Here is a 26,027-nt window from a genome sequence, read left to right as displayed (position 1 = left end):
AGAAGTTGTACATGGTGAACACGAGAGTATAGTGTATAACGATGTTATCAGTCGAAGGTGTAAAGTTGTACATGGTGTACACGAGAGTATAGTTTAAAACAATGTTATCAGTCAAAGGTGTAAAGTTGTACATGGTGTACACGAGAGTATAGTGTATAACGATGTTATCAGTCAAAGGTGTAAAGTTGTATGTTTTGTACACAGCATTCTAGTGTATAACGATGTTATCAGTCGAAGGTGTAAAGTTATATGTTTTAAACACAACATTCTAGTGTATGACGATGTTAGCAGACGAATGTGTAAAGTTGTACATGGTGTACACGAGAGTATAGTGTATAAAGATGTTATCAGTCGAAGGTGTAAAGTTGTATGTTTTGTACACAACATTCTAGTGTATGACGATGTTAGCAGTCGAAGTTGTAAAGTTGAATATGTTGTACACGACATTGTAGTGTATAACGATGTTATCAGTCGAAGGTGTAAAGTTGTATGTTTTGTACACAGCATTCTAGTGTATGACGATGTTAGCAGTTGAAGGTGTAAAGTTGCATATGTTGTACACGACATTGTAGTGTATAACGATGTTATCAGTCGAAGGAGTAAAGTTGTATGTTTTGTACACAGCATTCTAGTGTATAACAATGTTATCAGTTGAAGGTGCAAGTTGTATGTTTTGTACACGGCATTCTAGTGTATGACAATGTTAGCAGTCGAAGGTGAAAAGTTTTAGGTCTTGTACACAACATTCTAGTGTATGACGATGTTAGCAGTCGAAAGGTGTAAAGCTGCACATGGTGTACACAAGAGTGTAGTGTATAACGGTGTGATCAGTTGAAAATGTTAAGTTGTACATGTTGTACACGATAGTGTGTTGTACTGTATAAATATGTTATCAGTTGAAGGTGTAAAGTTGTACATGGTGTACATGGTGTACTCGAGAGTATAGTGTATAACGATGTGAGCGGATGAAGGTATAAAGTTGTACACGAGGGGGTGTGTAGGCATGGCCCCCACAAGGGTGGGGCTGGTGCAACTCTGGTCACAGGGCCCGGGCCCTCTGGGGGCCCGGGCCTACCCATTTTTTTCTTTTTTCTTTATTTTCTTTTTTTCCCCATTGAAGATCACTTTACAGCAGATCATAAATTGAAGATAAAAAATAATATATATATTTTACAAAAAACAAAGTTAAATAATTTAAAATGTATTAATTCTAGATTCTAAGGTAGTTTATATTTAAATACTATAGGTGCGTAGGTGCGTATGTACTATACAACAGCAGAACAGCCAGCTCGGGCCCCAGTGGCCGGCTCCACAAACTCCCTCTACCCCTTCCTCCCGCCAGGCGCCTAGCCACTCCTACCTCATTCCCCCCATAATAAACAAAGTTTGGTTTTATAATTGAACTGATAGTTTCAAGAATGAATCCTTATAGTTATAAGTTTATAAAAAAAATTTGTAAAGCATTGAAAAATTGACATGTACTATGTACCATAGCTAAGGTGACCAGACGTCCCGTTTTATGGGGACTGGTCCGTCCCGACAAATCCTCTCGGGACGCTTATTTGTCCCGTTTTATCAACATTTGGTCCCAGTTTCACTTTTATGTATGGAATATTTCAATTAATAATTGCAATCTAGGTTATTTGACACAAACCTAAAAATTCTTTACTTTTGGAGTTTTAAAAATATGAAAGATTGTAATAATTTTGACCTAAGTTTTCTTCCCGATTCGCTCGGTATAATGTACTAAAGCATGAATTGGATAGCATCGGTATCGACAGCATCGGTCATTCTCGGCATTACTCGTGCACATTCGTTTTTCTCCGTGACTACTCGCGCAAGTTCGGCAGCTCAGGCATCCAATCCCAAAAAATGTAGTATTGTTAAAATTCTTGATGAAAATTGTCACTGAATAAAATATGATTTCATTGGTGTAAGCTGTTAAACTCGATTTACGTAAGTTTTTTTCTTACTCTATATTACAAAGTACAATTATAGCAGTTACGATAGCCAAACCCTTTCACAGGGAAATAAAAAAGACAAAATATTAATAGGCATGGAGCTTTTGTGTATTGATATAATAGTTTTAATTGCTGAATTACTGTAATTTTAAGTCTTATAAAGCTCTTGAAGAACTCTTTTCTTCCTTAAAAAGGCTGCAAAAGTGCCATTTACCACTCACAAATTTAATACCTAGATTGCCTTAAAAACTCACTAAAATACATGGCATTTTCAAAATTGTCCCGGGGGAGAACCCCCGGACCCCCCCTCTAGGCTGGGGGGTATTCTATACCCCCCCGTTGGTAGGGGGGCCCAAGCCAGATCCTGGTAACAGGGCCCACAATTAAATGTGGGGGCCATGTGTGTAGGCCTAAAACGTTGTTTGTAGGTGAAAGTGTAAAGTTGCTTATGTTATACACGAGCGTGTAGTGTATAGATGTGAGCAGTTGAAGCTATAAAGTTGTACATGAGGGGGTGTATAACGACGTGAGCAGTTGAATGTATAAAGTTGTACACGAAGGGGTGTGTAGGCCTATAACGATGTGAGCATTTGAAGGTGTAAAGTTGTACACGAAGGGGTGTGTAGGCCTATAACGATGTGAGCAGTTGAAGGTGTAAATTTGTACATGGTGTACACGAGGGTGTAGTGTATAACGATGTGAGCAGTTGAAGGTATAAAGTTGTACATGAGGGGGTGTGTATGCCTATAACGATGTGAGCAGTTGAAGGTGTAAAGTTGTACATGGTGTACACGAGGGTGTGTATGCCTATAACGATGTGAGCAGTTGAAGGTGTAAAGTTGTACATGGTGTACACGAGGGTGTGTATGCCTATAACGATGTGAGCAGTTGAAGGTGTAAATTTGTACATGGTGTACACGAGGGTGTAGTGTATAACGATGTGAGCAGTTGAAGGTATAAAGTTGTACATGAGGGGGTGTGTATGCCTATAACGATGTGAGCAGTTGAAGGTGTAAAGTTGTACATGGTGTACACGAGGGTGTGTATGCCTATAACGATGTGAGCAGTTGAAGGTGTAAAGTTGTACATGGTGTACACGAGGGTGTGTATGCCTATAACGATGTGAGCAGTTGAAGGTGTAAAGTTGTACATGGTGTACACGAGGGTGTGTATGCCTATAACGATGTGAGCAGTTGAAGGTGTAAATTTGTACATGGTGTACACGAGGGTGTAGTGTATAACGATGTGAGCAGTTGAAAGTATAAAGTTGTACACGAGGGGGTGTGTAGGCCTATAACGATATGAGCAGTTGAAGGTGTAAAGTTGTACATGGTGTACATGGTGTACTCGAGAGTATAGTGTATAACGATGTGAGCGGATGAAGGTATAAAGTTGTACACGAGGGGGTGTGTAGGCCTAAAACGATGTTTGTAGGTGAAAGTGTAAAGTTGCTTATGTTATACACGAGCGTGTAGTGTAAAGATGTGAGCAGTTGAAGCTATAAAGTTGTACACGAGGGGGTGTGTAGGCCTATAACGATATGAGCAGTTGAAGCTATAAAGTTGTACACGAAGGGGTGTGTAGGCCTATAACGATATGAGCAGTTGAATGTATAAAGTTGTACACGAAGGGGTGTGTAGGCCTATAACGATGTGAGCATTTGTTGGTATAAAGTTGTACACGAGGGGGTGTGTAGGCCTATAACGATGTGAGCATTTGTTGGTATAAAGTTGTACACGAGGGGGTGTGTAGGCCTATAACGATATGAGCAGTTGAATGTATAAAGTTGTACACGAAGGGGTGTGTAGGCCTATAACGATGTGAGCATTTGTTGGTATAAAGTTGTACACGAAGGGGTGTGTAGGCCTATAACGATGTGAGCAGTTGAAGGTGTAAATTTGTACATGGTGTACACGAGGGTGTGTATGCCTATAACGATGTGAGCAGTTGAAGGTATAAAGTTGTACACGAGGGGGTGTGTATGCCTATAACGATATGAGCAGTTGAAAGTATAAAGTTGTACACGAGGGGGTGTGTATGCCTATAACGATATGAGCAGTTGAAGGTGTAAAGTTGTACATGGTGTACACGAGGGTGTGGTGTACAGGATGAGGACAAGTTGAATGAGCAGTGATGGTCCTCTTAACTCAAGCAGCAATTCACTAAACGCTGCCTCATCACTACAGGAATATCCTAACACCAGCCTCCGTTATACATCGTCTCTTTATTCACAACTAGGAAAATTGATTGAATTGAATGCACAGTGTGGAAAAATGACAATATGAAAATGTTGAGTAATTCGTACTTGACATTTTCAACAGGGACGATTAGATTGATCTTTTTCACTGTTTGAGTTAACGCCTTAAAGATTGAAGACTGCTCAGTATGTTTGAAATTCGTTAGCATGTAATTATAATAAAAATAAAATAAATTTAAGTAACGAATTTTTTTAAATGATCGATCTAATACACAGCTCAGATATGCGTATTGCGTAGGCCTATAATGTAAAACTAATTGTTTGGATATGAAATTTGAGGACTAACAGTATAGACACTATACTTGTTCCTATTTTACAGATCAAATTTCAAACAAAAGAGACCAGCGTTGGAGCCACATTCGCTACATCAAACCACTTTCAGAACAGATGAAGTATTGAATTCAGTACTTCTTAGAGGGGAAATGTAGTTCTTATTATTTGTTATTTATAATTCATTATACATCAGATATTTTTTTCAGAACGACCAAGAGCACCCTGGACCGGTTAGCCAACGTAACCCAGACAATTTCCCGCCTTCTGGACGGATACGACATAAGACTCAGGCCAAACTTCGGAGGTAAATATATTTGTCAAGTCGTAATACATTAAACAAAGAAATATTATAGATGTTATCTTTATACTCGATTGAAGTAACAATGTTACTTTGGTCAGTACGACTTCCTTTTAATGTCGGTGCATAATTAACTAAATTTATTAAATAATTGCAGTAGTTGCCATGGTAAAAACCATGAACAGTATAACAAACGTTATTAGATAGGTCCCGAGTGTTGCTTGCACTAAATGCGTCGGGGCGCTCTACCATGGACCTCTAGGTTCCGACCTAGTGGAACCCAGGTGGAGTGACGCTAAACAAGCAGCCGGAATCCCTGGTTAGGATTGAGGGGCAACCCTCTTTCCGAAGGGTCTGCTTCGGCAGCCGGCGAGCCTGATGACCTTAAGTCATCCGCCCATGATGTGCTAAAGGTTGATGCGTAAGCTTCGGCCTACATCATGGGGCCCGGGTATGTCCTAAAGGATAGGTACCGGGTATGCAGTCAGGGGGCTTCGGCTCTCATGACAACAAATGTAAATAGTATAACAAACGTGCAAACGTTGCGCAGACACCTTATTATGAATTAGTGCAACAGCTGTTTCTATAGGCCGGGAGTGCGACGTTGCCACTTGTGTCTCACCGCGGCCTTGTAATAATGCTGCTATGATACTAGAACAGAATCTACTAATAAACAAATTACGTCATCGGCTCGAAAGTAAAAAGTGTTTGTATTGATATTTAAATGGAACTGTCGAAATCCAAACCAGATACGGTTCATAGTATTTATTTCGGTCAGTAACGTATGTTTTATGATCTTTACCATTATCTGTTCTAAAATTCGTGGTCATTTATCATCCTCCCATTAATGGCACGCATTTCAATTAATACTTCTTTGACCAACTAGCCACTTTTTATTTATTAGCTACATAAAAATCTTTTAAGACTTATTAAGGTTTTTGGCCACTTTTTACCCATGATTTCTGATTAGTTTACCTTTTCATTTCAACCTATTTTGAATATCCGATTAGTAATGATTATTTTCTGGGGTTGAATAAAAACCAAGCTGTCGCTCTGTTATAACGGTAAACAATAAACAAAAAAACACTAAACTCCTCCAATTACAAATATATTCAGCGTAAAACAGGTTTCATTTCATATTAAATTCAAACGCTTACAAAGCGATCCATTCCACCCAATTAGGGTTCTGCCTCGGCTGAAAGTTTAATGTGAATTGTTCACACAAGAGAGCGTTTAGGACTAAAACATTCAATTACTTTCAACGTCTTGTCTTTCCAGATAAATGCAATCTCCTCGCCATCTCCTGTTTCTAGCACAACAGTCTGTTATGTCTTCAAGAAGAACTGTTAATATCATTTTGAATAAATTTTGTAATATAAACCATCTATTTTCTATACTAGCAGAGCACCCGTCCTGCGTACGGGGTTGGCATATAAGTATAAAATGCCTTATTGCAGTTTTATACTCAAGCTTTGCGTTTGCAATGGAGGAGGACACCGTTTGATAAAATTTGATTCTTTTAATTTACGGTATGATATATTATAACACGTCTACCATAGAATTTTCTACCACTCCACCTAAATGATAGAAAAAAATAAATAATCAATGATTATAAATAAATTATTATACATTCAATGAATACAACCCAATTTGTATTCATTGATTGCATTGTGTATATTTTTTTATAGAAAAGAGGTTGGCGGCCTCTTTTAACCTTGCATTTGCCCGTCCACATAGACTACAGATCTGTGCGTGGAATGTATCCAGCAAAGCAAGGGGTGAGCCGGTACAGTACAAAGGTGAACTGTACTGATAAAAGTTTGTGGCAGTGACCAGGATCCGAACCCACGACACTACAGTACTGCCTTGAGCCCGAAGGGGGGGGGGATTTGAACTAGGGGGTTGTGTGATTGTAAATAAATAAAGCCACAAGCCAATGAGCTGATTCTCATAGTTGGTACCAACCTAACAAAATTACACCGTCAAGATTTTGTAGTGGATTTGTCGTGTCAGTGCTACACCAGTTGAATTAAGTTCAGTTCTTATTAATCATCTTTATTTAAAAAATCACAAAATCTTACAAAATTGTATTAGGTATTAACTTGCTGCAAAAGACAGGAAAATTTTGCTTGTCTGCAGCTCATAGAGAGCATTAGGTTTTTGATAACAATCTACTTTAACCTTGGTCAGTCATCACCACGGCTTACCTTATTTCCAGTCAAGATCTGCTTTCACCGTTATTTCCACCATAGACAAATAGAATAAATATTTATTCTGTTTGTCTATGTTTCTACTTATACTCTACCTTTCAAAGACAACTTTTATATAAATAAGCCTAAAAAGTTACCTTTCTTTAACAAAAACTTGAAACAATTGCCTTAAATGAATAACTATAAATAACATGCATTAAATGCTCCTCAACTTTAACAATAGTAAAATAAGTAGTTTAAACAACAGTATTCAACTAGATTTATAATGGATAAATCGAGATAACAATACATCATCAATACATAATTTAAGAAGTTAAGATTATGAATTTTAATTGTTGCAGTAAAACCAAAGGAATTAATGAGCCGTGTGCATGTTTTTTTAACCTGCAACTTAGCACTTAAATATTTGTTTAAATTATTATTGGAAAAAACGTATCCACGATTAAAAAACGTATACCAGTCGTTACCACATTCTCTCCAGATGCATTATTAGTATAGCCTACATTAATAATTAAAATCATGAAGTTATTAACCACCATCCTGCAAAATGCTCTAGCCTCTATCCATAGTGTTTCAGTTAAATTAAAAATACTCTGCTGCAGATTAAGAACAGAATCGGAAAGAAAACGGAAACGACTAGACCTATTGGGCGTCATGCCAAGATATGGAACTTCCTCTGAATATGAAATTAAATATGCACAGCCTAGTTTGAACGTTGTTTCTAAAAGATTCAATTATTTATTTAGGGGCGTCTGGATCGGGCAGGGCTTAATATTGTTCGAAACTAAATGTAGGCCTACGTTCTAGTTGAGAAGTGTGACGCCAAAAGTGGAGACATGTGCGTCATTCATTCAATTCATTGGTACAATTTCATTTCAATAATGTTAATAGACTAATCTCGCTCTTAAAAAATTGACTACAGTAGTAACTGTCACTCTTGTGTTTCGATGAAAAATACTTTTTTATCAGCCTTTGATTAACCTCTTGGAAATCTTTTTTGTTATGCAATGTTTACAGACATACGAAGTTGTGGATATAGGGATATATATTAAGTATTAGAAAATACCAACCCATGAGTGTATAACTTTGTAGGCCTATGAACAATTTATACCGCAAATTGTGCCACGCAACTACTAATAATTTACCACTGAACTAACACCATGTTCGTCATTCAAATGATCAACAAATTCAAGGATATTCAACAGAAAATTTATTTCATCGAGATAATTTGGGAAACATAATCTTTTAATCTTCGTTGTTTATCATTGACTAGAAACATGGTTTAATGTGACATTTATAATGGCTTATTCAACTGCTATATTGCAGTCCATGGGGCTACCTTCGAATCCAGAGTCTGTTTTGGTCCAGGTAGGTTGTCGGATGCTGACAAAGCTCATCTTCCTTAGGCAATCTTCTAGATCTGCCCAGCGAACTTTCTTTTTCCCCAAAACTGCCGTCGACAGCGTTCCCCGGTCCGGGAAGACATCACCTTGCGAAAGCCTAACGGAATCCTCAGATACGTTGCTAGATCTTGGTTTTCTTGCTTTGAGTAGACCATCAAGCCGATCAAGATCTTCGCCGGAATATTCTTTCTTGTCAAAAACTGACATTTCCTTCAAATCTAACTTTCCTTCGTCCATAATGCAAATTACTCTAGAAAGCAAATTAGTATACCCTAGAATACTAATACTACTACTAACTGTATGCTTTATTTACTTTACATGTACGATGTTTTTGTTTGACAGTCATATGATTTTGATTTTAATGTTCAGCCAGACCAACAGGAAAATGATATTTGTTGGACAATAGTATTTACTATTTAGTCAAGGACAATAGCATAGATAAAACATACTCCCTATAGTATTTACTATTTTTAGTCTATGACAATAGCCTCTATAGCCATCCAAAATCGATTATCGACTTGAACATTAGTTTGAAATGTACGAAAAAGGCAGATACAATCTTAAGTTAATGTACTCTCTCCATCTTGTTATAGCACAGACTATAAAACCAATAATGGTCTATCGTCTGTGCTTATACTCAGCTCAATTAGAACAGGCGGAAGAAGATAATTGTTTTAAAATAGTCCAGCTGGTCAACCGCCTATTCTATTTGACTATTTGAGTTGACTATAGGAAGCAAAACTTGGATATCCAACTCCATCATTATCGATTGCTACAATTGAGTTTGGTTTTTTGTTACGCTGATTTATTTAATCGATAGTTATGTGATCGATAGTAGTATAGTATCGATGGTGTCTGATATCAAACGTTTCGCCGATAAGCCGGCTCCAAACATGCGCCATTCACAAAGCACGAAATATGTGTTGTTCAGTGTACAACTATCCGCAGTGCTATCCTGATAATAATTTAGACCAATTCGTATATACCAAGGCAAAATGTGGCTCGGATTCCACAATAAACCGTAGGTCCCTTAGTTTCCATTAGCTGTATGGGCTAACAGCTGTGTCTAAGGAATATGTCGGCCTTAGTTATTAACAAGACTACAAGATCGCGCCACTCATCCTACACTCATCTCCATTCATACTTGGCTTAAAATACCTACTTTGTATGGTCGCCATTTTATTAAAAAGTATTTAAAGTAGGTATGTATTTAAGTATCTAGTTGACTTGCTATTCGCCGATTTACGAGTAGACGTCTACCCGTCGACACACGTGTTGTTTTCCGAGCAACTGTTCTTTTTGGGAATAGCAAACATATTCGTTCACTTTGATGTGTTCCAAAATATCGACAATGAACGGGAAAACACGAGCACGAGCACTTGCTGCTTGCCAAATAGAGTATAGACAAACACGTATCCACACTACTCACGATTCGGCGAGTTGCTGTTCGGTGCTTTGCGAATGGCGCATGTCTGGAGCCGGCTTTAGAACGGTCCATAGACGGCCTGTACAGAAAAACGCAAACTATGCGATTTTGTAATGTTTTTGTGGTTGTATTTGTTATAGGGGAACCTCTTTACGTGGGAATGGACCTTACCATCGCCAGTTTTGATTCAATTAGTGAAGTCAACATGGTGAGTAGTCTCATCAATGGTCTTCTTGTTATAATGGTACTGTAAACAATGCCCAATTATACAGGAATATTATAAACTAAAGAGTAATATCTGTTCAATGAGTATTACAGAGATATTGCTTACGACTGCTTACGTTCTGAAGGTAATTTAGCTCGCAAAAATAAGCTAAATAATAAAGAAAATCCACTTCTTGAAAATGGTTTACTTTATTCGCGGGAAGTTATTTCAAAATGATTATAACCTTATACGAAATCCAACCTGTTACACCAACCGATTATAGTCTGTAAGATCGAAACCGTCCCTTGACCCTTCGTCTACCTGGGACTGGCCTGGGCAATAAACCCAAACTCTGATTAACAAGAGCGAATTTGATTAAGAAACAAACACAGTAAAAGAGTATATACGAGTAGTTTATTTTTTACCTCTTATATTTATTTCATCTCTATACTGTTGTTTTGCAGAGTTCTGTTCTGAATAATTAAGGCCCGAGCCAATTCCTTGTACACTAAGGGTCAGGAGACAGCTTCGATTGTACAGGCTATAGTTTTTATAATCCGTGAATGAAATAAAATGAGTCACACTAGTAAAGATGTTTTAATATTCACTGATGTATTTTACAGGACTATACAATCACAATGTACCTCAACCAATACTGGAAGGATGAAAGACTTGCGTTTAGCAACAATGATGAAGTTCTCACTCTATCTGGGGACTTTGCTGAGAAGATCTGGGTCCCCGACACATTCTTTGCCAATGACAAAAATAGGTAAAGGAATTATACAATTATGTTTTTGACACAATTAGCGAAATTCCCTATAAGGGAAGTAGCTATTACCGTAGGTCTCATGGTAAAACTTAAGCCTGGGACGGATTTACTTTTTTATTTTGATGTCCCCAGAGGCCAAAAACACTTTTCAAATTTGTATATATATATATATATATATATATATATACTAGCAGAGTACCCGTCTTTCGTACGGGGTTGGCATATACGTATAAAATGCTTATTGCAGTTACACTCAAGCTTTGCGTTTGCAATGAGGGAGGACACAGTTTGATAAAATTTGCTTTTTTAAATTTACAGTATTCTATAGTATTACACATCTACCATAGCTATAATGTTCTACTACTTCACCAAAACAATATAGAAAAATAAATTATAAAAAATTTACCGACAAACTTTGCTGAGATGTACCTTCCTCTCACAATTCAAACATTTAATGTACAGTATATATATATATACATGTGTGTGTGTGTCTGTAAACGCGATAACTTGAGTAATTTTTGTTCTATTTTGATGAGATTTGGTTTGAAGGTAGAAGGCGGGATAAACCTGAATGAGTTCGTGCACTCGTGAACCAGCATGATCGGACGATGGGAACGGGGTTTTACAGGTGGTTTTAATGGGTAACAATTGGGTTTTCTCATTTCTGACCATCAAAACACCAAATTTCCCAATTTCTCTCTAGACCATTTTAAAGAGCTTAAAAATATAAATAATTTAGTATACTGAAGTGTTTTTGTGCAATTATTGGTTACTGAGAAAATTCAAAAAAATTGTAAATTTAAAATTCCCATGTTGTTCTTATGGAGAATTTTGTAAAATGTTGTAGTTTTTGCTTGTTTATGGATATATTTTGATCAAACTTGGCAAATTTATTTATTTTATACTAAGCTTTTAATATTTTACTAAAAAACACACTTTATTACCCACCCTGCAGCAGCAATCCTAGCGTTTAACCACTTGGCTTAAAATACCTACTTTGCATGGTCGCCATTTGATAAGAAAGTATTAAAGTATTAATGTTATTTAAATGGATTTGATTGTAGATCAATTCAGGCGAATGGAAATTCGCTTAGTCTGCAGGTTTGCTGCGGCGGGGGTATTTTGTTCTTCGGTTAGAAACAAAAGATGTACCATGTATTTTTGATATTGCAAAAGTATTCTTGGCAGCCTATTGCAAAATCTAAAGTTAAATTTTGTTTCTTTCATTGGTAAGTTTGTGTGGGCTGATTATAACTAAATGTACAGTAGAACCTCTATAGTTCGACACTTTGTGGACTTAAGGGGTGTCGAACTATAGGGAGTAAATGGAGTTTTTTAATATACAGGAAAGTAAAATCTCAAATTTAGTCCTAAATAGAAATCACCCAAATTTATTAAATACTAAAAAGCTTAACAATTTCACTGTTCATATTAGTCTTTAGTCAACAATAAATGACAAATTAATGTTCAAGTCAGCTTACTTAGTAACCATTAAATATCACTTGACAAAATAGCTCAGCCCGTGACGAACTACAAGGAGTGTCGAACTATCGAGAGTCGAGCTATCGAAGGTTTACTGTATTTATTTTTTTTTTACATTCTACAGTAAGTATGATAATAATATCAGAAAGAGGACAAGCACTAGTTTTTAAAACGTTTTTATTAGGTCGCTTTCTTGTCCGCTACAAATTTTGCAACCGATTTTATACTAACTTCCCGATGAGCTAGGGACTTGAAACTTGAAACATATCTCACAAATGGAAGACAATGCAATATTATACAATTTAATTTTCATATTTCCCTTGGGCTACGCCCCATAGGCTTGTTTTTATTAAATCGATTTCTTGCAAATTTTGATACTTCCCGATGAGCTAGAGACTTGAAATTTGAAACATAGCTCACAAATGGATGACATTGCAATATTATACAATTTAATTTTCATATTTCCTTTCGGGCTACGCCCCATGGGCTTGTTTTTATTAGCTCGCTTTCCTACAAATTTTGATATCAATTTTAAACGATGTTCCCGATAAGCTAGAGACTTGAAATTTGAAACATAGCTCACAAATGCATGACAATGCAATATTATATCATTTAATTTTCATATTTCCCTTGGGCTACGCCCCATGGGCTTCCAAATTTTTCATGTTTACATTTTGAAAGGATGTAAATATAACAACTAATTTTAATTTAAGTCAGCTGTAAATACTTAAATTTGACAGTTCGAAGAGCAGAGGTTAAGAGGTACAGTTTATGCTCCCAAGAGATTCTTTATACAAACAAACATTTCAAAATAAAGATAAACAATCTGATTGCAGGTATCAAGGTGTTTGTAAATAATGTCAATTTTTGTTTATTTAGTATTCTATAAAGTAAACAATAAATATTTCGAGTGAATGCATTTCAGAGAAATTCCATAACAAACTATAGTTAAATTATTATATATTGTGAGTTTTCGGATTAAGGAACTGTAAACATGTAATAATATCAATTATTTGTGAATATTGCATGACAACTCATATTATGGTCAAGGAGACAGTCACCCAACGCAAGCGACGCCTAGAGAAGGAAAAGAAAAAAAGACTAGTTAGTTAAGCTTCAACAGGAATCGGAGGTTTGTAAATCGGCAAGACTACTATGTCAGCGTCAGGCCTATGCTCAATCCACGGCTTAACATGCACACACATTAAAACTAAAAAGTATAAAATAATTTATAAATAAAAAACTTTTTTAAACAAAACGTTTTTAAACGCCCTAAAAAGTCGAAAATAATTTATAAATATGTTGAGAGAGTATAAATACTTGTACGATTTAAAACGAAAAACGTTGGGTGCATGCAATTAATTGATAATAATACATTAGTTCAGTAGGTGAAGGTAAACTATCTATTGCATGCACCCCACGTTTTTCCTTTTAAATCGTACAAGTATTTATACTCTCTCAACAAATTTATAAATTATTTTCGACTTTTTAGGGCGTTTAAAAACGTTTTGTTTAAAAAAGTTTTTTATTTATAAATTATTATGTTGTTTTTTTTCCAATAGATCATATTTTATTTTGTTGAAGTAACTAGGAAAAAAAGAAAATGCATCAAAACCTATTCTTCAGATCTGAAGACACATACCAGAAAATCGTTTCCAACTGGCCCAAGATGATGCTAAGTCTATGTTTTATCTATGGTAATCTATGGATGCAAAAAAATACCAATTTAATTTAAAACTTTATTATATTACAGTATACTTTTAAAAGAACCAGCCTCAAAAAATATTGTTGGATGTTCATACATTTTTACTATTTACAACCAACAATTTTTTGAAGCATAAGCAAAAAGAGAATAGCTTTTGTCATTATTGTTGGCTCCTAGGAAAGGGATGCCTGAATAACCTTTGTAAACTAATATACTCACTCTAGGTGGCATTTGGCACTATGAATTTGAGAAGAGTAACATTATTATTTTGTTAAATCTGGAAAGAGCTAAAACAGTCTAATACAACACATCCCAAAAAAATTACAGTTCCACATAAAACTGTTAGCATTCAACCAACAAACTCAAACTTTTTGAACACGTTTAAACAATATGTCTTTTACCCTTCCCTCAATATTCTCTGCATTAATAATCAGCATTCACACCCTCCATCTACCTGGGATATCTCGGGCCTTAAACCATTGGCCAGTCCCCATGTATAGAGGGAGGGTCAGGAGACATCATACAGACAATAATTCAAGCTTCACTTACAGTTTCTTGCATGACGTAACGGAACGTAACAAATTAGTCCGACTCAACGGAGACGGCAGCATCACCTATGGAATGCGGTTCACTACTACTCTGGCTTGTATGATGGACCTGCACTACTACCCCCTGGACTCTCAGAACTGCACTGTGGAGATAGAGAGTTGTGAGTAGTAGAGATTTTAGTTGTAACAGTTTTCAGACGGTCAATGGTTTCATCCTGACAAAATGCCACTGGTTGCTTTTCAATCGTTTGTAATTAATGTAGCTCCGTCTCTTAATAAACAGCTGATCTTAGTAATTTACAAAGATCCCCAAGTAGCTCACTGTTCTTTATACTCATTTAGGGTGAAAAACACACTCAAATGTGTGTTGTCACTGTCTTAAGTTCAGTAGTTTTTGCTTCCACTAGACAAACAGATACACAGAAACCACTGTATATTAACAATGTACAATTCTAGTTTTCCTAATCCTCCCCGCCTACCTATTTGTAGGATTCCAGCCCAGTTGGTTTAGTAGTTTGTGCATTTGCCCCTCACAAATAGATACACACAGAAATCACAATTTACTAATATCGTAGATTTCTGATCCACCCCTGTCACCATAGGCGCTCGTAGGTGGGTAGGAATTTGGTACATTTCCATACTCTACTTGATGAAGACTAAATTTAAAACTCACTATGCTTTCCTCTAACCCCTGGAACAAAACTTGCTTGCCAACCCAACTTAAAAATTTTCCCATGGCCCTGTCAACTTTTGTGAATTCCCGCTCCAATTCCAGTGGTCTTTGCTTTCAACCTTGACAAACAACAAACAGAAACTCAATAACATTTCCCATTCTTCACAGACGGGTACACAGTGACAGACGTCGTGATGTATTGGAGAACCACTCCTGTCAGAGGGGTCGAGGAAGCGGAACTACCACAGTTTACAATCATCGGCTACGGCACCAACGACCGCATTGAGAAGCTGGCCACCGGCGCCTACCAGCGACTCAGTCTCAGCTTCAAGCTCAAGAGGAACATCGGCTACTTCGTGTTCCAAACTTACCTGCCTTCTATATTGATCGTGATGCTCAGTTGGGTTTCTTTCTGGATCAACCATGAAGCCACGAGCGCTCGAGTGGCTCTGGGTAGGTTTGTGTTGAATACTTTTGATAATTACTTGGCGACCCACAACCAAAGTGGGAAAGCGATTTTTACAATATCTAGGTATGTAAATCAGTGACTCAGAGACCAAAGGAAGATTTGTCAAAATACATAGATCCCTGCACTTGAAGTTTTTTTTTTTTCAAAAATATGTATTTCCCAAGAATAAAATTAATAACATGTTAATGCTCTATGCTTACTTTCAATTAGGCCTAGTTGTTCCAGCTTCCAACAAAACTTAAACTTAAATTCTTTGGTGTTTTGCATTTGCATGAAGTATACAAGTTGCTGTATAAAAGCACACTTTTAATATTTCTCTCCTGGTTTGTTTATTTTAAACTGTACCTTAGTTTAACATATCTCTCCTTAGGTTTGTTTTAGCCCCCACCATGATGTGTTCTGTGGTGGAAACCTCGTCCTGAAGAGAAAGCCTCTCCCGTAAATAATCAGATTCATCTTTAGTTCATTTTTATGTCTCTCTGGGCTTGTTTAAATATCTCCCTTGGATTTATATGATCTCTCCCTGAGATAGTTTTAATCTCTTCCTTGGTTTGTGTTTATTTATCCCTTAATTTAACAGGATTTCTCCTTTGTTTTGACATTATGTCTCCCTTTACTTTTTTTCTATTCCTCCCTCACAGTTTGATATTATCTTTCCCTTGTTTAATTTCCTATTTTCTTTTGTTTCAGGAATAACCACAGTGTTGACCATGACAACTATAAGCACGGGAGTGCGAAGCTCACTGCCCAGAATATCTTACGTCAAGGCAATTGACATCTACTTGGTCATGTGCTTTGTGTTTGTGTTTGCTGCTCTGCTCGAGTACGCAGCTGTCAATTATACTTACTGGGGCGCTCGGGCGAAGAAGAAGTCCAAGAAAACGAAAGAAGCCGAGGAGACGACAAGAAAACCGTCTATCCCAGGTAACTCGAGTAAAAATTATCCGATTTTGATGCAATTTGGGACAAACGTGGGAACCAAAGTTTATTCAAAAGATTTTGCGAACTAGCATGATCAGACCATGGGAACATGGTTTTATAGGGTGTTTTATAGGGTAAAATTTGTTTATTTCATTTTTAACCTTGAAAACATATTATTTTGGTATTTCTTTCCACACAATTCTGTAAAAGCTTAAAAACAAATAATCTAGTTTTTAAATCGTTGTTGTACGCCAAATAGTTAAAGAAAAACTTCTAAAAAATTGTATATTTAAAATTTTCATGTGATGCTTATGGAGCATAGATAAACTCTCGTAGTTTGCTTGTTAAAAGATATAATTTGATCAAGTTTGGCAAAATTTTCTATACTAAGCTATAAACATTTTGCTATAAAATACACTTTATTACCTTCCTTATAGCAGCAAACGTAAGTAATTATTAAAATTTATGTTATTTAAATAGAAAATAAATCTGACAATTAATTTTAATATTGTAATGTTTTACAAAAATCCAACCAGGTAAATGGGAATTTGCTTAGTATGCAGGTTTGCTGCACCAGGGGGGTATTTTTCTTATCTTCAACATTGGCTACAATGTGTCCTAATCAATCATCCAGTCTGTAGTATAGACATTTACTCAAAGATTTATCCCTGATGACAAAACTAAGAAATGGTGTCCTTCTTGATACCTAACCTGTCTAACTTTTTTTTCTTACATAAGTGATTAAAACTCACCCTTAAACTTATTTGTTAATCATAGTTGGTATTATGGTATTCAATTTCACTACTAAGTCATGCATGGACTGTTTCTCAACACAAATAATGTACCACAATCATTAAAATTTTCTCACTAGAATTGTTTTTCATATAGAACAATGAATTCACACACAAATACTTTCTTCTACACTAGGTACCAAAGCAGTAGGCAGTACAGTCAGTGATGGCTACGCTGGAGGTAGTACAGGAGACGAAATAATAGAACTACAAGACATCCGATTGTCACCAATACCGTCGATTCGTAATCGCCACAATAGTGCAAGGTAATTCCATAGCTAATGTTGAAAAAAATATCTAATACAAGGGGCAAATTAGATCTTGTTATGTGATCTTGGTTGGGAAAAGTCTTTGTATTTTGAGTGGTTTAGGTGTAAACAAAAAAAGTGCACATTTTTAGTCATGCTCACATGTTTTATGTCATTCTGTCAGATACCAAAACTTGTACATACTTTCTGAGTACAATCACAATCATAGCCAGTATTCCCACTGTGATTGCTAATAACAACTGTATGATTTGACATCGGGGCGAACAGTTTCACTTAAGTGAATGAAATACATGTGGTGATGAAATATACTACTAGATTCATGTGGTGATAAATGTAACCTACCTTTAAGATTGTTTCTAAATATCACACATTGTTATATCTTCCTGTCTCAAGTAGGTTTTTATTTGTTCTTCACATTTTCAGGTTCTCCACATCGTCTGGCATGGTGTTAGATGACCCCGCTAAGTTTCCCCCGAGTTTCCGCATGTCCAGGTCTGGCTACACATTCCCCACCGCTCGCCCCGGCTTGAGACTCCGCCATCGCCCCAACACTCGTCCCCGGCTCCTACACGCATTCAAACGAGGAGCGTCGGTCATCAAGGCCTCCATGCCTAAGATTAAGGATGTTAACATCATCGATAAATACTCCCGAGTAGTGTTTCCCGTCTCGTTTCTCATGTTCAATTTGGGCTACTGGGTGTTTTACGTGGTATGAGGATCTGCCGAAAGTCCGGCGGACATTTAACAAGAACCTACTAGAGGGTTGTTAGAGGTATTGCTCGGCTACTTCAAAAAATCTTGAGAAGTAACTTTCATTCCAGACATTAAAACCTCATCCAAGTTCGGATATCAAAGCTGCTGACACGATTGTCAGTAAACGCAAAACATGGATGCTTTCAACGAATTAATTGTTTAGGCCTATATTAAGTTAGAACAAATGAATGTGATATCATTTTAAACCATAGTGAGCTGAATTTTATGGATATCCATTTTACACTTGTGATTATAAAAAGTGAAGTTATTTTTTGTGAACTTAAATTTGACGCCGTATACTTTAAATAAATGGACATAGTTACCTAGATGAAATAGATGTAGTTATCGCTAGAATAAGAACTGATTTTCCTATTAGATTTAAACATCGAGAAGATATATGTATAGTATTTTTTTCTTTGTGAATCTGAAAAAAGCTAAACCTGCAAAAGAGTTTAACACAGGTTTGGCATTGGTTTTCCTAAATAACATGTTTTCTTCTTAATTTATGAATTTGAATTAAAGCCCATCCAGGATGATGAATATTGTACGTTACGTTATATTATAAACCAGGGTTAATTTAATTACAATGTTTTGTAAGAATGATTGTCTTGTTTTTCACCTCAATGTACACTTACCCAATGGACCAATCCAAAATGTTTCTCCTTAATAATTTATAGGTAACTCTCATACACTTTATTGTACTGTAGCAAAAACTTATTTTTAACATTTTCAGGTTTTCCTTAAAAAAAATAATTACTGAAGCTCAAGTTGTTTTTTTATAGCAATATCCCATCAATTCTTCATTTTATTTGTAATTAAAAAAAAATTAACAGTAATCTTAGTAGCAAAAGTGATCTTTCTTTGGCAATTTAGAAACTGTGAAGAATGCAGTTAAAAAAACCTAGGCATGGCCCTGAGTCAATTTAAAAAAATATTTCTTATTGAGCATCAACAACCTACAAATAAATACAGTTTTAAATCTCATTGTAAGATATTGCACAATATATTATGAGGAGGTTGTCTTAAGTGGCATTACCTTTTTGTTCAAGGGTAAAAATTAACCTTAGCAGTGGCCAATATTAGTTTCTACGCCTTCTTGATTTGTCTGAGTCCCCAGAATAGTTGCAATGGCTTTAGCCTTTTCATTGGATGATCATCTAATTATTTTTACATAAATACTGATAAAATCATCAAGGTCATTTTCTTCCCTTCCTCCCTCAGTAGATTTCAGAAGGAAGTTTGCATAAGATTCCAAAAGGCTGGGCGTAAAAAAATCTCTCCAGAGCCTCTGAAATATAAGCAATTAAATGGATAACTTATCTTAAACTCGTAGCCTACTCACGAGCAATCATGATTTTACTCTTAAGCAAGACAAAATTAACTTAAACCTAACTTAAACAAGAGTAGGTTGTAATTAGAAACTTATTGTCTAACCCTAGCAGTGGCCAATGTAAGAAGTGTGGAATGGCCAACCCATTTTGGCAATTTTACAGACCTTTTTTTGAAAATTCGTACTAATTCAACTGTAGAATTGAACCTAGCCAACCTCATATTCCTTTTGTTCGGAAAGAACAGGAGATTCTACAAATAGTAATATAATAATGATTTAGAAGTTTTTTTTTTCTTTAAAGTGAAAAGAATAGAAAACTTTAGAATTTTCTTTTTTTTTCCTAACTTAAACAAGAGTAGGTTGTAATTAGACTCAACTTATTGTCTAACCCTAGCAGTGGCCAATGTAAGAAGTGTGGAATGGCCAACCCATTTTGGCAATTTTACAGACCTTTTTTTGAAAATTCGTACTAATTCAACTGTAGAATTGAACCTAGCCAACCTCATATTCCTTTTGTTCGGAAAGAACAGGAGATTCTACAAATAGTAATATAATAATGATTTAGAAGTTTTTTTTTTCTTTAAAGTGAAAAGAATAGAAAACTTTAGAATTTTCTTTTTAAAATTTCAAAAGTAAAATTTTTTTACAGATTTTTCATTGGAAATTCGTTATATACATTTAGTAGACAATCTGAATCTAATTCCCTACATAAAAATATATAACCTTGCGTACCTTACCTATGTGGCAACTCAAACCTCAGTACGTTTTTGGCCTCACCAACAAGTCGCCACCTCTCTCTGTCTTCCATCCATCCTGTCTCTGCTCTTAGTTTCCCTATGTCTCTTTGCACCTGGTAATGCCATCTTAGTCGAGGTCGTCCTAGTGGTCGTCTTCTCCGAGGGAGATTTTCAGACACCATTCTTAGCGTAAAATATTCTCTTCTCTTCACATGACCTGCCCATCTCAGTCTCCTGCTTTTTATTTGTGCTATTATGTCTGGGTCTGTATAGATTTCCCTCAATTCTTTGTTTGTTCTGATCCTCCACACCCCATTTTCGTTGATGGGACCCCGTAGATAGTTCTTAGTATTTTGTTTCCAAAAACAATTATTTTTTTTTTCGTTGTTCTTCGTCAATGTCCAGGTTTCAGATCCATAGAGTGCTATTGGCTGTATTATATTTTTATAGAGTTTTTCTTTGGTGCTCCATAACAAAAGTCAACTTTTTAGCAGAGTGATTTAAGGGTCCAAAAGCATTTATTCCCCAGTTATAATCTGGCGTTTATCTCTACTTCATCTTTATTTTCTTGGTCTATGGTCAATCCTAAGTACTTAAACTCTGCAGTCCTATTGAACTTATTGTCTCCAACTTGCAAGGAACGTTCCACGTCAAAATCTTCCAACTATATTAGGTATTTTGTCTTTTCTTCGCTGATTTCTAAGCCTATTGCTCTATTTTTTTTTTATTAGAGCCTCTGTGAGGGTTTTTTGACAGTTTTCATCCTCTGCTAATAGTCATATCATCTGCAAAAGGTAGAATGTTTACCTTTTTTCCAATTTCTACACCAGGTTGTTGTTGTTTCACTCTTTTAAGAGCACTTTCTAAAGCTACATTGACTAACAACGGAGAGAGTCTGTCTCCTTGTTGTACTCCGGTGACTACATTGAATTCAGTTGAATATTCGTTGTTTATTTGTACTTTGCATCTTGAGTCTTCTGTACATATTTGTGCTAGCTTAACTAATTTGTTTGGGATTCCCATTTGCCACTAACACTATCAATAGCAAATGAGTTTTTGAAACTTCTTATTTTTGACTTGAAATGTCTGGATTGTGTTGGTGAATTCAGTCAAAAAACTTTGTATAAGTTTGTCCGAGGAACTGGCAACATAACCTAGAAGTAAACAATCCATTTTTCTATATGGTCCGCCAAGGTTTGGTATAATCTTACTACTTGAACTTATCATAGCCAAAGGCTTTATTATAGTTTCTACCTACTAATTTTTTTTAAATATCTCGATTTGTCAGTGTCTGAAGTAAACATTTCTTGCATGCATTCATTTGATCTGACATTAGGCAAGTTTATTTACCAACGTGACAACACTGCTTCGTATATTTTTTCACTTTCAAAGTTAGTTGCACACCAGAACTGGCAAATATTATTCATCTCACCAATTCAATGTGTATCTGGATAGGTATCTGTTAGACCAGGCCTCCCTTTTTCTACTCTCCTCATACGCATAAAATATCTGATTATTATTTTGCCTCCTCCTCCTCCCGTTTTCAATAGTATTTCTTCTTTGAACTCGGGGCATTTACTGTTCTTCCAACAAAACCGATTACTGTTTAGGTCTTAACCTACTGAATATTACAAACATTAATATTTACTCCCCAAAAGCTATTGAGTTTCTTTTTAGTATAAACAGCTGTTTTTTTTTTGTTTTTTTTTTATTAGCGAATTTCCCTATAGGGAAGTAGTTATTACCGTAGGTCTCATGGTAAGACCTAGGCCCGGGACCGATTTACTTTTTCATTTAATGTCCCCAAAGGCCAAAAACACCATTCGTTCAAATTTTTATATATCTATATATAGAGATATATATGTATGTCCATCCGCACGATAACTTGAGTAATTTTTGTCCGATTTTGATAAAATTTGGTTTGAAGGTGTAAGTCGAGAAAAACTTGAATGAGTTCGCGAACCAGCATGATCGGACTATGTTAATGGGGGTTTATGGGGGGTTTTATGGGGTAAAATTAGGTTCTCCCCATTTTTGACACATTTCACAATTTCTTTCTAACCCAATTTGTAGAGCTTAAAAAAACAAATAATTTAGTATATTGAAGCGTTGTTATGTGCCTAATTGTTACGGAGAAAAATCAAAAAAATTTTAATTTTAAATTCCCATGTTATTCTTATGGAGAATAAGTCTACTGTTGTAGTTTGCTTGTTTATGAACTTATTTTGATCAAATTTGGAAAATACATTAATTTCTTACTAAACTACAGTACCTTTTAACATTTTACATTTAAAAAAACTTTTACCCTCCCTGTTGCAGCAAACCTAAGTACTCATTAAATTAATTCTGTTTCAATATGGAATAAATGTGATATTTTTAAGGAGACATTTTAGAGTAAATCCAATCAGGCAAATGGAAATTCGCTAAGTCTGCAGGTTTGCTGCGGCGGGGGTATTTGTTCCATGTACTTCTTATGGGGCAAACCCAACCTTTGAGAGGGTCTTACACCCTTAAGGGTAGGAGTTTAAAAAAATTCTGAATCCTTATTGCAAACCTACATAATGAGACGAATCTTTCGACACCTTAAATGTTGAAATTGGTCCACAAATAAAGGGAGGAGTTGTGTTATCAATAAACGACTTCACGTATTATATATACAGGGTGTCCCACGAGAGGTGTCTCAGATTGATTACGGAAAAACAGCTTAACGTACAAGGATGATATAAAATTATTTCCCACTAAATCAACCCTAAGGAGTAATGTAAAAATATTTTTAACTTTTTCTCAATACAAGGTGTGCCAAAAACTCACTAAACCCTCACTTGTTTGAATCTCAGAATTTTCAAATGTAAACATATGTCATGATTTTAAAGGCATAATAGACAAACATTTTGGCGGAAACAGAAATCAATTATCTTTTTCCGTTTCAAAATGGCAGCAGTTTTTTTTTTAATCAATATTTTAGCGAATTTCCCTATAGGGAAGTAGCTATTACCGTAGGTCTCATGGTAAGACCTAAGCCCGGGACCGATTTACTTTTTCATTTTGATGTCCCCAGAGGCCAAAAACACCATTCGTTCAAATCTTTATATATCTATATATATAGAGATATATATATATATATATATATATATATATATATATATGTGTCCATCCGCACGATAACTTGAGTAATTTTTGTCCGATTTTGATCAAATTTGGTTTGAAGGTGTAAGGCGGGATAAACTTTAATGAGTTCGCGAACCAGCATGATCGGACTATGGGAATGGGGGTTTATGGGGGGTTTTATGGGGTAAAAATAGTTTTTCCCATTTTTGACCCTAAAAACACAAAATTTCACAATTACTTTTTAAACCATTTTGTAGAGCTTAAAAAAACAAATAATTTAGTATATTGAAGCATTATTATGCGCCTAATTGTTACGGAGAAAATTCAAAAAAATTGTAATTTTAAAATTCCCATGTTATTCTTATGGAGAATAAGTCATCTGTTGTAGTTTTCTTCTTTATGAACATATTTTGATAAAAGTTGGAAAATACATTAATTTCTTACTAAACCACAGTACCTTTTAATATTCTACATAAAAAAAACTTTTTTACCCTCCCTGTTGCAGCAAACCTAAGTACTCATTAAACTATAATTCTGTTTAAATAGGGAATAAATGTGATATTTTTAAGGAGACATTTTAGTTTAAATCCAATCAGGCAAATGGAAATTCGCTAAGTCTGCAGGTTTGCTGCGGCGGGGGTATTTTTAATACTCAAGTGTTTCCTATACCAATGTATTTAGCCCTTCTCTGGTTGAATTTTCTTACTCGTTATGGAATAAGCTTTACTTTGATATGCTACAAGTAAAGGTTTTTTGAGATAATAAAAATTCCAAAAAAGTTATATTTTTGAAAATTTGCAAATGCTCATTGTTCAACTTTTTCAAATAGCAACATATGTCAAGTGGTACATCATTTTATAGGTTTTTAAATTCCTAACAACTTTGTAATTTACACTTACTTCGAATCTCTTTTAGTTTTTGTGTAAACAACAAAAAACCTAATTTTCCTATATAAAATTCATGCTATTTGGGTTTAACACTTAAGGCCCCATTTCATTTAGTGTTAAAAAACGTCAAACCCAAATACACAAAGAGACATTATTGATTGTATTCAATTACCTACATAAAAAATAAATACTTCCGCCGCAGCGAACCTGCAGACTAAGCGAATTTCCATTTCCCTGAATGGATTACACTAAAATGTCTCCTTAAAAATATCACATTTATTCCCTATTTAAATAGAATCAGTTTAAAACATACTTAGGTTTGCTGCAACAGGGAGGGTAAAAGTGTTTTTTATGTAAAATGTTAATAGTTAGTAAGAAATAAAAACATTTTCCAAATTTGGGCAAAATATGTTTATAAACAAGCAAACTACAACAGTTTACTTATTCTCCATAAGAATAACATGGGAATTTTAAATTTACAATTTTTGTGAATTTTCTCCATAACCATTAGGCGCATTATAACGCTTCAATATACTAAATTATTTGTTTTTTTAAGCTCTACAAAATAGTTTAGAAAGAAGTTGCAAAATTTTATGTTTTTTGGGTCAAAAACGGGAAAAACCCATTTTTACCCCATAAAAGCCCCCATAAACCCCCGTTCCCATGGTCTGATCATGCTGGTTCGCAAACTCGTTTGAATAAACGTAGGTTTACACGTTTGTACCAAATTTCATCAAAATCGGATCATTTTTGCTCGAGTTATCGCGTTAACGGACACATATATATATCTAATATATAAATATATATATATATGAATTTGAACGGATGGTGTTTTTGACCTCTAGGGACCTCAAAACGAAAAAAAAAAAATCGGTCCCGGGTCCAGGTCTTACCGTGAGTACAACGGTAATAGCTTATTCCCTATATGGGAAATTCGCTAAAATGTATAACACGTTGGGTAACAAATTTTTTTTTTTACGTATAGGGGCATAATAATATAATAAACGGAAAACCGCAAAATACAACCGTAAGAAAAATACAACCTTTTATAAACACTATTCAGTAATATTCATGCATAATAAAATGCATGAAGATTGCTGTTATACACACACACACATTTTTTCTCTAACACTACGAAATAATAAAAAATTTAGTAATAAATCGTGGATAACATGAGAGCAAAAAAATACTCACCGACAACAACACGCGATGGCGAATACAAGGCACTTTGTTTATGAGACCTTGACAGTAGTGAGTGAAGCACTTTTGTCATCTTCCTGAGAGCAAACGGAAATAACCTTGAGCAAAGGGCTGTCACTCTCAAAAGCTTTATTTCTTCCTCTTTAAAATTACATATTATATGACTAGTAATAATAACTTACACTGTATATAATTGTATTTTCTCTACTATGGTATTGCGATGGTTGGCCATTTTTTATAAATTCCGAAAACAGCTGTTTTCATAAAATCGTTCACTTCTGAGTTGATTATTGGTGGTTTCTTTACTGTTACAAAAATTTTGGCCCGTACAATCGCATTACGATAGTGGCCA

At 35.4% G+C, this 26,027-nt stretch overlaps 1 protein-coding gene across 1 annotated transcript in view; it reads left to right on the top strand.

Annotated features, from left to right (window-relative positions):
* LOC128988943 (gamma-aminobutyric acid receptor subunit beta-like) overlaps nucleotides 1-18,999 on the top strand; it is a 76,278-nt gene extending 57,279 nt beyond the window's left edge. Inside the window, exons 3-10 of the mRNA XM_054410736.1 lie at nucleotides 4,698-4,795; nucleotides 9,969-10,036; nucleotides 10,657-10,802; nucleotides 14,541-14,698; nucleotides 15,379-15,663; nucleotides 16,370-16,603; nucleotides 17,528-17,657; nucleotides 18,084-18,999. Of these exons, the coding sequence (XP_054266711.1) occupies nucleotides 4,698-4,795; nucleotides 9,969-10,036; nucleotides 10,657-10,802; nucleotides 14,541-14,698; nucleotides 15,379-15,663; nucleotides 16,370-16,603; nucleotides 17,528-17,657; nucleotides 18,084-18,375 (1,411 nt within the window). The 3' untranslated portion in view covers nucleotides 18,376-18,999. The remainder of the gene's footprint in view (nucleotides 1-4,697; nucleotides 4,796-9,968; nucleotides 10,037-10,656; nucleotides 10,803-14,540; nucleotides 14,699-15,378; nucleotides 15,664-16,369; nucleotides 16,604-17,527; nucleotides 17,658-18,083) is intronic.
* The last annotated feature ends 7,028 nt before the right edge of the window (nucleotides 19,000-26,027 follow it).

The sequence above is a fragment of the Macrosteles quadrilineatus genome, unplaced genomic scaffold (assembly GCF_028750875.1).
Source record: "Macrosteles quadrilineatus isolate MER2022 unplaced genomic scaffold, UCM_ALF_1.0 Scaffold_3__2_contigs__length_128488019, whole genome shotgun sequence".
NCBI classification, from domain to species: Eukaryota; Metazoa; Arthropoda; class Insecta; order Hemiptera; family Cicadellidae; genus Macrosteles; species Macrosteles quadrilineatus.
The sequence above is the reverse complement of the archived record's forward strand: the minus strand, read 5'-3'. Positions and strand labels throughout refer to the sequence as shown.